Here is a 12595-nt window from a genome sequence, read left to right on the forward strand (position 1 = left end):
GTCAGTTAGAGAGTCTACATTTCTCTTTGGGTCTCAGCAAATGTGAGGTTGTAGGTAGAGACCCACACCCCGAGCAGCATGGCTAATAAAACCTCCAGGTACCATCCTGGAGCCGTACCCTCGTCATCTCGTGTAATTTCAATCAACCCTCCCGTAGCCTCACATTCAAATGCCACGGATGTAGGAATTAAGTCTCCAGTAAATAAGCTTTGGAAGATGCAATTCAAAGGATAGCAGCGGGGTTTTGCATATTCTCCGATTTCCGGGACAAACTGAAGGGTCACTAAGAAGCGGAACAAGAGATGTTTTTATTCGCCTCGAGTTTTTGCTGCAAAGGTTTTGAAATTCGTTTGCGGGCAAAAGCAATGGTCTCCCATCCTAAGAAAACAGCCTCTCCTTCAGATATGTGCATGTTTCTAGTGTGTCCCCAGAGGCATGAGTGGTTCAGGAAGTTTGCACTGAATTGCTCTGTTCCCCGTACCTCCTCACTTCTTTCCTCCCAATCAACCTTCAGAGTCTCCACACGTTTTCAGGTACAAATCAGGAAGCTGACAAGTACACAGGCTGGTATGAGCAGCGGTTTAAAACAAACAAACAAACAAACCCCAAAAGAATAGCACTGTGCAAAGAAGTTGGTGGGAGGTGGGAAGCAGTAGTGGGGAGGAAGGATATTTTCAGCAGCAGAGGGGACCTCTGAGACCCATTTGGAAGACAGACACCTCACTTAATGTGATCTCTACATTTATGCCTCTTTAATGGTCAATGGAGATCAATAGGCTGCCTTCTACGTGGTTAATAATGAGTCTGATAGGTGGCGGCAAATGAACACGCTACTTATGGGGTCCGTGGGCTAAGAGAGAGCATTGAACACTGACTCTTCACGTTTCTTTCTCTCTCCCCAGGGCAGCCACTGAAGTTCTGGCGGCATTGCTGAAATCCAGTAAGCATCCTTTTAAAAGACGGGTTACCTCTTCCCACTTCTGTTTTTTTTGTGAAAGCGACTCTTTTGTTCCATGGCTCCATTTTGACCTGTGAAGAAATAGAGAGCTGGGTCCCATATCTATTGGAGAAAGAAGAGAATATAGTGGCTGTGGGAAAGAGAGTGACTCTACCTCCACGTGGACGTGTCCACTTATAACACATGACCATTAGTGTTGAGTGTCAAGTTGACTGACTCTGGACTCACCTGAGGGAAAGGGCTCTGGGCATGCTGATGAGGGATTATCATAACTGAATGAGTTGAGGTGGGGAGAGCTGGCCAATATGGGTGCCACCATTACTAGTAGATATCTTTTATTGCTCTCTGCTTCCTGGCTGTGGCTGTAACATGGTCCGGGCTTCAAGCTCCTGGCGCCTTGATTTCTCTGCTGCACCTTGAACTGTGAGCCAAGATAAACCTTTTCTCCCTTGAGTTGCTTCTGTCTGAGTGTTTTACCACAACAAGAAAAGTAGTTAAGACAAAGACAGCTTTCCCAACAAGGGAAGTAAGTTGTCTATTGCCGCCCTGGGGACTCTTCAATTCCTTCAGACACAGGAAGCAGCCGTTCAGTATTACTGAAATAAATCCCCACCCGTGGGGCTGTCCAGTAGGAAAGACTATGACTGGGTATGTAGCAGATTCTTGCAGGTGGTTTTTGACTTAGTTCATGACTCTATGTGCTTGGGCAGGTAGGGTGTTGGGAATCACTTGGACAATGTAGATGTTGCTAAGTTTCTTTCTTTCTTTTTTTATTAAAAAGTTATTTTTTTCCTCAGCTATGTTAGTGATGGAAAAGAATAGCTTGGAGGGTCTGAATTATTGTGAGATTTCTTTTTTTTTTTTGCCTCATAGCCTTAGCCTAATTACATTGGGAGTCAATTTCACGTGTGCAATATAATAGACAGTATGATGCACTTGGGAGTGAAATCTTGGCTTAATGTTTTTATTCTTCCCCTCCTTACCGCTTCATCTGTTTTAATTTGGCACCTTGGAAACCAACTTCTTCAATAGTGGTATTTGTTTCTCTATAGGGAGCCCGAGGCCTGTGGGCAACAGGTGAACTTTAATAAAACTTATAAATAAATAAATAAAAATAAAAGCCATTCTTTCTCCACCAACCATACATCTCTGTCAACCAGAAGCATGGAGAGAAAGCCAAAGCACACTCTGTTTCCTTTTATAGACTGGAGAGAGAGAAAAAAAATGAATCTTGAATTCATTTGGTTGATTGGAACTTCATACTGCGTCCAAGCCTGCCCACAAACACAGCTTTGAAACATGCGGTAGACTAAAGACAGCGAGAGCAGACTGGGGAAGGGAGAGAAGGAGTCTGCGGAGTTCCTAAGATGGAAAGATGTTGCTTGTGGTTTCTGGGGAGGGACATTGGCTCTTTAGAGCAGAATTAGTACAAGTTTAATGTGTTGGTTCTCATGATGGCACTTGGTGTCACTCTGCTCTAACGCTTTGTCTGACATAGCAGGGTTAGGGATGTGAAGGAGAGGAGCATTGCCCATTGGGCTAACCGATGAATACCGTGCTTTGGGACACTAGCTTTCTCCTGAGTCCTCCCAGCCCAGCTTTGGCAACGGAAAACTTGATGTCCCCTTGGAAGGGAGCCATGAGTGCTAAACAGAGCCATCTTACCTCCAACATACAGACCCATTTAGCCCTTCAGCTTGAAGTTAGGTTAGGTACCCTTTCATAATATGTACCTATGATGTGAAAAATTGGAAATTAATCAATCTCACCTTCCTCAACTTCGGTGATAAAGATCCTGGTATCTTGAACTAGGAGAAGACCATAGTATGTATAAATATGTACAGACTCAGTTACACATGGCGGCTAGGTTTTTTGTACACTGGCTGTGCTTAACAAGTTGAGCCTGCAGTGACGTGGGGCTTTCTAACTTACGGTCTTCGTTTAGAGCAGTGGTCTTCAGCCTTCCTAACGCTGACTCTTTACTACAGTTCCTCATGCTGTGCTGACCCCCCCCAACCATAAAATTCCTTCATTGGTACTTCACACCTCTAGTTTTGCTACTGTCACAAATCGTGATGTATCTGTGTTTTCCGATGGTCTTAGGCGGCCCCCGTGAAAGGATTGTTCAGTCCCCAAGAGTTGGGGTCACAACCCTCAGACTGAGAACCACTGTTTTAGAGGCTGGCTCTGATTCATGTCCCCTGCAGGATCTCCCTTCCATCACCCGTGAGGCGCTGCTGCCCTCGGCTCCCATAGGGCTTTCCTGCCTCAGCGCTGAATGTCACTATACTGAAGTTGCTTTGGTCTTTGTCTCTCAGCAGAAGCTTTTAAGGGACAGGGGTCATCAACATTGATCCGTGTGTTTCTTGTAGCCGCACAACAAAGCTGAAAGTACATAATTGTTGATTGCAATTAATTGAATGATTTGTGACATTTACCCGCACGAAATAGTGCGAGTACTCCCTATAACCTAAATCCAACAATCTATGCCTAGAACCAATGGTCTTAGTATTTGTACTTCTAATCTCTATTTACTTTACTAATAGACTGTCAGGGAACCAAAAGTCTGCTGTCTCCCACATAGAAAGCAGGCTTTCCTGTCCTGTTAGGAAGATACATGGGGTTATTTGCTAATTCTGCTGAGCTGTCCGCATGAGTCTTTGCCTTGGTCTTTGGTTGTTTGTACTATGAGACAGTTGGACCAGAGGCTCTCTGATATTCTCCTCCCACTAAATACGCAGCCTTCATTTATATCAAGCACTCACCCTCGGCACCACTGGCACTTGGGATTCAATATTTCTTTCTTGTTAGGATCTGTTCTATGCATTGCGGGCTATTTAGCGACACCCCTGATCTCTATGTGAGAGCACCTGGCATTGTGTTTAGATATAACCACCCACCCACCCAGGGGGAATCAAAGCTGCTCTCTTTAGAGAGCCACCAGCGCCTATTGGTACACACATGAGCTGAAATCTACCCAAAGTTTCAAAGGATCCTTCCCTAGATACCTCTCCTGGCACTTCATAAACGTTTTCGTCTTTCATAATTGATCTACGATTCCCCAGCACCAGGCATCATTCCTGTGCATTCATAAGTGGTAAGAACCCAGAAGGGAGACCATTTATTATGAACGTTCACAAATTACTCGGAGGGGAACCTGCTGGGGAAGATTCTGAAAGCATTGGATTAAGGAGAGTGGTTTGGTTTCATCGTAAGCGTCAACTCTGATGTGTAGGTAGAAGGGCTCTGAGATCATACATGAGCGCAGCACAAAAGGAAGCTGCACTTAGATGGAAAAGTTGGGCCATGGGTTTAAAGAGCACTCACGGCCTACCAAACAGTTGCCATCCTTGGTTTAACCGAAGTATACGTGGCATTGCGTATCTGGACTTAGCTGACCCCAATGTAGGTAGGCTGGAGTTTCTTCAGGTCTTTGAATGTCTTGGATGCTCCTAGTTACTTTATGATGTCTACATGTCATGTGTAACTAAACCTTAACATGGAACGCCTTTTTGCTTGATTTGCAGAGTGAGTTCCTATCAGTTGAACTTAAATACAGGGAAGTCAGATTCTGTCTAAAATTCAAATTGCGTGTGGCACATCTCTCCTGGAATGCTAGTCCCACTTTAATCTATAAAAGACATGCTTCTTTTAGGTGTCAGCTCTTCTGGCACTGATGTTTACTTGTCGGTGAGTATAAAAGTTGGCAGTTGTAGTAGATCTCAGTAACTGCATCAGAAACAGAGGACATTGCCCTGTCTAAATAAAAATATTTACTGGTCGGGGGTAGTCAGTATTCCTATGACAGGCAATACTAGAAGAGGCTTGGGAAGCTGAGGTCACCAAGTCACTATTTATTTGTGGCTGACTGGAGTTGATCACCACGAGTGGCAGAAAATGCAGGACTTAGAGTTTCAGGAGGTGTGGGCCCTGCCCACAGCAACGACACAGGGAAAGAAAAGAACTTTGGATCACACTAGCAAGAGTTTACTCTTTTTCTTTGGCTCTCTCTCTCCCGTGGCTGCAGAAAAAGCCAGCACAGGAGATGTGGAAGAGAAACGACGCAAAAGGTGTCTCAAATCTCTTTCAGTTGCTGGGCAGGCAAAAATGTTGCTTAGAAGTCAGGCTGCTCGCCCAGTCACCGCAGCCATCGGACACCAAAAATGAAGAAAACGTCATTGTGTATTCAAGAGTTCATCTGTTTCTGCCTTTTAGATTAGGATGGCCTGATCTAAATTCCACATTGTTGTTCCTCAAATCAGGTCTTCTCTATGCTCACGCATGCACAGATTCTCCACCAAATGCTCCTGTGCTGAGAACTTGCCTTTTTGCGTTTTATTCTATCCAAAAGCACTTAGCTTTTTATTATCAAAATTTAATAAAGCCTTGATTAAGAAATCACACTACTTCAATTGCTTCTGTTGCTTTTCTCTAACAAGCCAAAACAACATCTTGTGTTCACTCTCTCTCTTGCTCGCTCGCTCCTTTTCTCCCTCCCTTCACGATGCTTTGCTTCTCTCATGTCTCTTTCTGCCCTTCTCCCTCTCTTTCTTAGCCCTCTTTTAATATCATTGTCCCCGCAGCCCTTCTCTCTTTATTTTTCTTTCTTAGCCTCCTTTGTGCACGCATTAACCATGAATGCATTTATGAACAATTGTGAGCCTGGAAGCAGCCCTTGAATGAGGGGCAGCGACAGGATTATCATTGATTTGTGCTGACCCCAGGGATGAATCTTCCAAAAATGTCTTGGCATTAACCTTGCTGCCTAGATTTAAAGGTCATATAATCTTGCCACAAGGAAACCTCTTCTGTCTGGTTCAGGCCCTAAATCTTACTAAGGGACCAAGGAGTCTACTTCATATGTCCATCTCTCCTCCTTAGGAATTAGCAATCAGAAGACTCTGGAAGTTTGCAGAAGTTAGGGAATGGGAGAAGGCTGAGAGAAGTTAGCAGAGAAAGAAACGCAGAGAAGGGAGGAGGGAGGGGTGTACACAAGAGGGCTAATGGGAAGCTTGGCAGGAAGATGAGACTTCTCATAGCCCTTCCTAGTTAATGTTTTGTCTGTCTGTCTGTCTGGATAGCCTGCAGCAGTGTTACTGCAAAGAATAGGAAGGAAGGAAGGAAGGGAGGGAGGGAGGGAGGGAGGGAGGGAGGGAGGGAGGGAGGGAGGGAAAACCTTGTAAACACAGAGAGGCCTAGCACGGCCAAACAGTCTCATGCTTAGAATGATCGCCTGCTATGGCCTGGTGGCCAGCAGCGCAGATGCTGGAGGACTCACTGGCCAGATGATTACCCTACTGCAAAATGCCCAAGATGGGCTAGTTTCAAGATTTGCCAAAGATGCTAGGAGTGCTGGCATCTCTTCAGAATGGATGAGTGTTTGAAGATGTTTGATGTTGTGGCCCCCTTGGTCTGGTGGCCATACACAAGACCAGCAGTTGGTGCAGCCCCCGTTGAACTCATGTGTGTATCTAGTCTTGCACGTGGCGTGTGGCCTTCCCTCCGTGAGCAGTGGCCTGTCTCAACAGACCTGCTACTCCAGATTGCTCAGACATTCTGCTTCCTGTGACGGTTTCCTAATGAAGCTAGATGGCCCGACTGTCACAGCTGTGAAACCTTGAATTTTCCTTGTAGTTTTTCAAGCATTTGTCCTTTGTTCTCTGTCTGTCTGTCTGTCTGTCTGTCTGTCTCTCTCTCTCTCTCTCTCTCTCTCTCTCTCTCTCTCTCTCTCTGTGTGTGTGTGTGTGTGTGTGTGTATACATACAGGTACATTGTGAGGGTTCACTTGTATCTATAGGCTAGAGATAACCTTCAGAAGCTGTTCCTCAATCACTTCCCATCTTATTCTCTGAAAGCATCTCTTACTCAACCCCGATGCTTGCCCAGTAGGCGAGGTAGCTGGCTGGTGAGCCCCAGGGGTCTGTTTGTCTCTGTCTTCCCAGGATCGGGATGGCAAACATGTTCATGATCTCATATTTGGTGTTTCTGTCTGACTTCAGGGGGTTGAGTTGGACTTAGGACCTCATGATTTCACAATAAGTGCGACCAACTCATCTATCTTCTGAACCCAATCATTTATTTTTTGATTAATTTGTAGCAATGTCTATATTTATCACACACGGTATGAAGTGGAATGTGGCACACAGTGGAATGGCTGAGCAGAGTGAACTAGTTTTTCCTTTTTTATTGCCTTCCCTTTCTTTTCTTTTCTTGCTCTTTCTTTTTTCTTTGAAACATAGTCTCACTCCTTGAGAGTAGGCTGGCCTAGAACTTACTGTGTACCTAGGCTGAACTTGAACTTGTGGTCCTCAGACCTCAGCCTCTTAGCGTGGAGATAACAGGCATGGCCCGTCATGCCTTGCCAAACAAGTGAATTTGCTGAGTGAAGAGCTTAGCCTTGTCAATCTGGTTTACATGGTTCCCCTGCAGGGTAATTGAGGGACATTGTTAGAAACATATGGCCCCCGAACGCCCTGGAAGCTCTTGATTTTCCTTGTCCCTCTCATCCCCGTTGAGGAAAACTGAGGAGTGGGCAGAAGAGGTGAGCCCCGCAGAGCTCTGGTAGCCAGCACCCCCATGGCTCTTCTCAGATATCAGCACACGTGCCCCTGTCAGGAGCTGAGTACCACCCACTTACCCTATCACAGTGGAAAGTGGTTCTCAACCTTCCTAATGCTGCGACCCTTTAATGCAGTTCCTCATGTTGTGGTGACCCCCCAACCATAAAATTATTTCATTGCTACTTCATACTATAATTTTACTACTGTTCTGAATTGTAATATAAATATTTGATATGCAGGATATCTGATATGTGACCCCCAAAAGGGTTATGACCCACAGGTTGAGAACAACTGCTTTACACAGAATGGAACTAGCCATAGTATAATCAATGATCTTATGCTTTTATAGGTAAGCGTGTCTAACTATTTTCTTCTTGGAGCACTCCCTCAGGAGTTGAGATCCCTTCTACATCTTTATACCTCATATGGGGCTACATCAGTGGCTCTGCCAATTAATGTTGGATAAGGAGGAAGTCCAGTTTTCTAGAATGTTTGCACTGAGCCTTAATGATTGCGGTATGTTCATATATCTGATATCACTTCTACTATGTTTTCTAGGGACACATGCAATATATTTCCCTAAGGATCCCAATATCTCCTTCAAAAACATACATACACGCACACACACACACACTCACATGTATGTATGTATGTATGTATGTATTTGTCACACAGGGATGTACTGTTGCAATTGGCTTCATATGAAGGCAGCATAGGAAACTACATCCATCACCACAGTGTTGGCTTTAAATGACAACACTTGTATTATATCCACCTTTTATTGAGTTCTAAGAATGTCAGACACTGTGGATATGTGTAACCCGAAAAGGAGCTTTTGCCATTCCCATCTCACAAGTGTGGAAGCTGAAGTTTGGAAGGCTTAAGTAATCTATCCAGTTAGCAGGCTTCAGGGTTCACCTGGCAGCGAGCTAAGCCCTGTGCTGCACCAGGAAGAGATTCCAGAGGCTAGGTCTACTTAACCCAAAGGCGGTACAACCAGATGTGGAAAAGAAAGCTAAGGAAATATTTTCCAAGTATGGGTGGGGGGCGCTATTTTGGATGATCATGTATTACTTAAGTCAGAAACATTACACGGTCCACTCCACATAACATTCAAATGGGGCCCAGTGAGAGATGTCGGAACACTAGTGTGTGTGGGAGGGGCCCGTATCTGCTGCTTCGAGGGTGACCATTAGGCAAGGCTGACAATGAGGACATGAGATGGGGGAGCAAGCAGGAACTGGGACGCTTACAGGCTCCTATTACGTCATGCCACATTCAATTTGGCATATCGTTTATTTTCTGGGCTCCAAGTCCAGTCTTCTCTGCTAAATACTTACGCATTTTGCGTAAGCACGTAAACTATTTTAAAAAGTCAAAGTTAAAGGGTTGCGACTATCCTGATTGTCCCTTTTTCTCCTTCCCGCCCCCAGTCCGACTCTGCGGGTTGTGTGGGCTGAGTAGCAGGCAGTGGCTCCTGTAGTTTCTCTTCCTGCCATGTGGTGGGGCTGTTCTTCTAGTTATCCCCACCATTACTAGTCCAATATTTATTTTCGGTGAGTAATTTGTTTATCGGGAGGTTATTTTAATCTAATTTTGGCCATATTTGCTAGTGCACACTATCTGTGTTTCCCAGCGTTAGCAGCTTGCATGTCTTGAAGGAAATTAGCTGAAGATGGTCTCGGCGGCATTTGCGCTGCCATTATTTAAGTGAGGTGGGAGGAGGCTGGGAGAGAGGAGCCTGGGGTTAGAACAGCGGCTGGAATTTGTTGCCTTCCTAGTGGTGTTAGCATGATTGAGCAGGATTGACCGAGGGCTGGGGAGTCCGAGTAGCTTTTCTCAGTCTGTCTTTGCCTGACAGCAGCAACGCTTGTAGTTAGGGTCGCTAGTCCCCTAGAACACTGCGGCCACTTGTAAAGGACCTAGATCAGTCTGGAAGGACAACAGTCCTCTAGTTCTGCGCCCTCGGCAGAAGTCTCTCCTTCCGTTTGATGGCATTTTAATGAACTGCCATTGCAAGCCCTGTGTAAGTTGGGAAATGGGAGAGGTTGGAAAGAGCAACGGTATACCAGAACACCCACAGCAAGTAGTGATGATGACCCTTGATGAACACTGCTAACATGTCATTGAATTCTTCGTCCCCATTTATATAATAATCATATTACTATGCCCATTTTATGCGCCGGGAAGATGTAGCTAGCAGAAAATAAAGACTTACGGAGACCCCCACAAATAACACAAGGAGAGCAAAATTCTACCTCAGTTGTGACTGCTTCCAAAACACTCCGTTTTCATATTTCTGCCACCCTTTAGCAGGAGCCAGGAACCCAGGACTCTGGGTTCAGCCCCAGAGCGACTATGCGATCTAACTTGGCCTTTGTCATTACACTTGAGTTTAGGTTCATTTACCGTAAGTACCGTAAGTGGAGGGTGTGTGTGTGTGTGGGGGGGTGTTGTTGAAGCTTCTTTAGAGCAAAATCTTCTTTTTTTAATCATCAAAGCCCAAGTGTAAACGACACATGCGCAGTAGACACAATGGGAGCCCAGGCGGAGACCTCAGTTAATTACAGCACTTTTTTCCATTGCTTTGCGACTGTTGGTAGTCTCCGAGAAGCTCCCAGGGACGTTTCTGGGGATCTGGAGGAAATCAACACTGAAAACATCTGAATTAATGTCTGTGTGGAGTTTGGGGGCGGGGCTTAACCTGTTGTTTGGGATTACAAGTTAAACACGGAGTGTGCCATGATGCTTCCTGTGGGAGGCTGGAAAAGCGAGCCATACTTCTCTAAGAGTGGCCATAAAATAAAACAAGCTAGGAAATTTGTCCCAGAGAAAGCCAGAGTCTTGTATTCGTCATCAAGCCCCCTTTCAGTCATTTTGGAGTCTCTTAGTCCTATTGGACCTAATTAAGGAATTGGACTGAACCTGAGACTTTGAGGACAGTGGAGCTGTGCTAGTGGGCAGGAGGATAGGATAGGGAAGGGTCCTGTGATGGTCAGACTCTTCAGAGGTGACTGTCCTTGGTCTTAACAGAGCTGTGGATGGTGGTGATGACGATGGTCCTACCTGACACAGAACTTGCCTACAAGGTAACATTGTCATGTAGCTGCTAGCTAGGGTCACTTCTTACACACGGGCAGGATGCTATCTTCTACTACCTGTCTCCAGGGCTTTCCCTCTATCCTAAGATTTGCCTGAAAGTTTCGGCCATAGTGCTCTTTTGAAAAGACCTTAAAAAGTGTCCAAGATTCCAAGTTGTGAATGAAGAGGGCGTGAATTTGTTATAATAATTGCGTGGCACAGTCTTCATAAGGCCAAGAGACAGTGTTTACATAGTAGTCTTGATGTCTACTCTCCTGATACTGTGGGACATGGCTAGCAGGTAGGCAGGTCTGTCCCCTTTAAAAATAACGACTAATACAGAAAGAGGCTTTATACCAGGAATGGGTGTAGAGCACTGGATTTTAATAAACTTGGTAAAAGTCAATGTTAGTTTATTATTACTGCCACTGGGGGTTTCAGGAGTTGATTCTACATAAGGATAGGGCTTGTTCAAGTTGAAATTAGTCTCCTAAGATCTGTCCCCTACACTGAATGACACCTGGCTGTTCTTTAATGCCCATCTTTCCTGTAGAAGCCTCTTCCGTGAAAGGACTAGCAGGAAATAGTTTAGAGTTTGTGGACCACACACTTTCTGTTAGAGCTATTCCTCTTTCCCCTGAGAGGGCAGGAACAGCTATAGGAAGCACATAAAGGAAGGAATGGCTATGACTACGTCCCCATAAAACTTTATAAAAATAGGCTGTGAGCAGTGTGCTGACCCTTACTTTAGATGGAGCGAGCCTCACCCCTGGGCACTGTATTCCAGTAATCCTTATTTTTTAAGCCATTAACTCTAATGTATTTTATACAGCACACACTCAGAGCAAGTTATTTGAATAAGCTAAGAAATGAATAAACAAACAAATCCATGCAAATCGGTCCCTGTTAGCCCATCAGTAGGCAACTTACTTAGTCTTTATTTTGGGCACTCAGGAGTTAACACCCGGGGCTGTGGAGCTGTAAACCCTTTAGATTTTAGAACTTGTATCATTCTGGCGTAATTGATGACTGGCTGTGGGTTGACAAAGATAAAGTCTCGCCCAGATTTAAAGGGATAGACAAAAAGATAAACATTCCTAAGCGCTAGAGGCACATGACCGCTTCTTCATCACATCCAGGATTGACTATATGCTTATTTATTCGTGTCAAGATGCACCGTCAACTGTTTTCTACATATTCTAGAAGCAGCGGGTTACAAGGCATCTTTTCGTGTATTACCTCATTTAAAGCCCAAACCAGTCCTGTAAGGCAGGTAAATATTTAACAGTTCCACGACAGTGACTTTCAGTGTGATTGATTTTGCCCCTGAAGGAACATTTATTGAAGCGGAGGACATTGTGACTATCACATCTGCTGGAAGGGTTGTTCCTTGAAGTCATGGAATAGAGACCAATTTGCTACCGGCATCCTACGATGCTTAGGCTGTCTCCCTATAATAAATAATATCTGGACCCAGATGTACACAGTGGGAGGTTGAGAAAGTCTTGTTGTCACAAGGATCAAAGAGGTTGGCCAAGCTCCTCATAGCCGTGTAATATGCACCGGGTGTGTTGGGAATAAAATAGACCCATTCATTTCACTCCAGAAGGTTTCAAATCTATCTTGTAAAAAGTAAGTGATTTTGAATGAAATGTAGGCAGAGATGTGTATATAAAAGATGGGAGTGAGGCTTAGAGATGCCACTCAACCTCTGCCTTAGCTTCTCTCCATAATCCCAGACCTCTGCTGGAGCAGTAGCCCTTCCATGTTTCTGGAAGCCACTACTGTCTACTTTTTGGTGGTGGTGATAGTGTGCATGTGTGCGTGCATACGTACGTGTGTGTGTGTGTGTGTGTGTGTGTGTGCTTCCACATTGTTCTTTAGAAAGATGCGTTATACAGAAAGACATAGGGGTCTTGAAGGAGGTCATTGTGTAGTCCAGGTGATAGGAGAGAGGGTGGAATATTGATACTGATTGGAGCTGAGTCAAAGGAGC

General features: G+C 44.9%; 1 protein-coding gene across 1 annotated transcript in view; it reads left to right on the forward strand.

The window, feature by feature from the left end:
- Agbl1 (AGBL carboxypeptidase 1) overlaps window positions 1-12595 on the forward strand; it is a 693592-nt gene that overhangs the window by 61988 nt on the left and 619009 nt on the right. Inside the window, exon 5 of the mRNA XM_038313425.1 lies at window positions 903-940. Coding sequence (XP_038169353.1) covers window positions 903-940 — 38 coding nt within the window. The remainder of the gene's footprint in view (window positions 1-902; window positions 941-12595) is intronic.

Source organism: Arvicola amphibius, chromosome 12 (genome assembly GCF_903992535.2).
Source record: "Arvicola amphibius chromosome 12, mArvAmp1.2, whole genome shotgun sequence".
NCBI classification, from domain to species: domain Eukaryota; kingdom Metazoa; phylum Chordata; class Mammalia; order Rodentia; family Cricetidae; genus Arvicola; species Arvicola amphibius.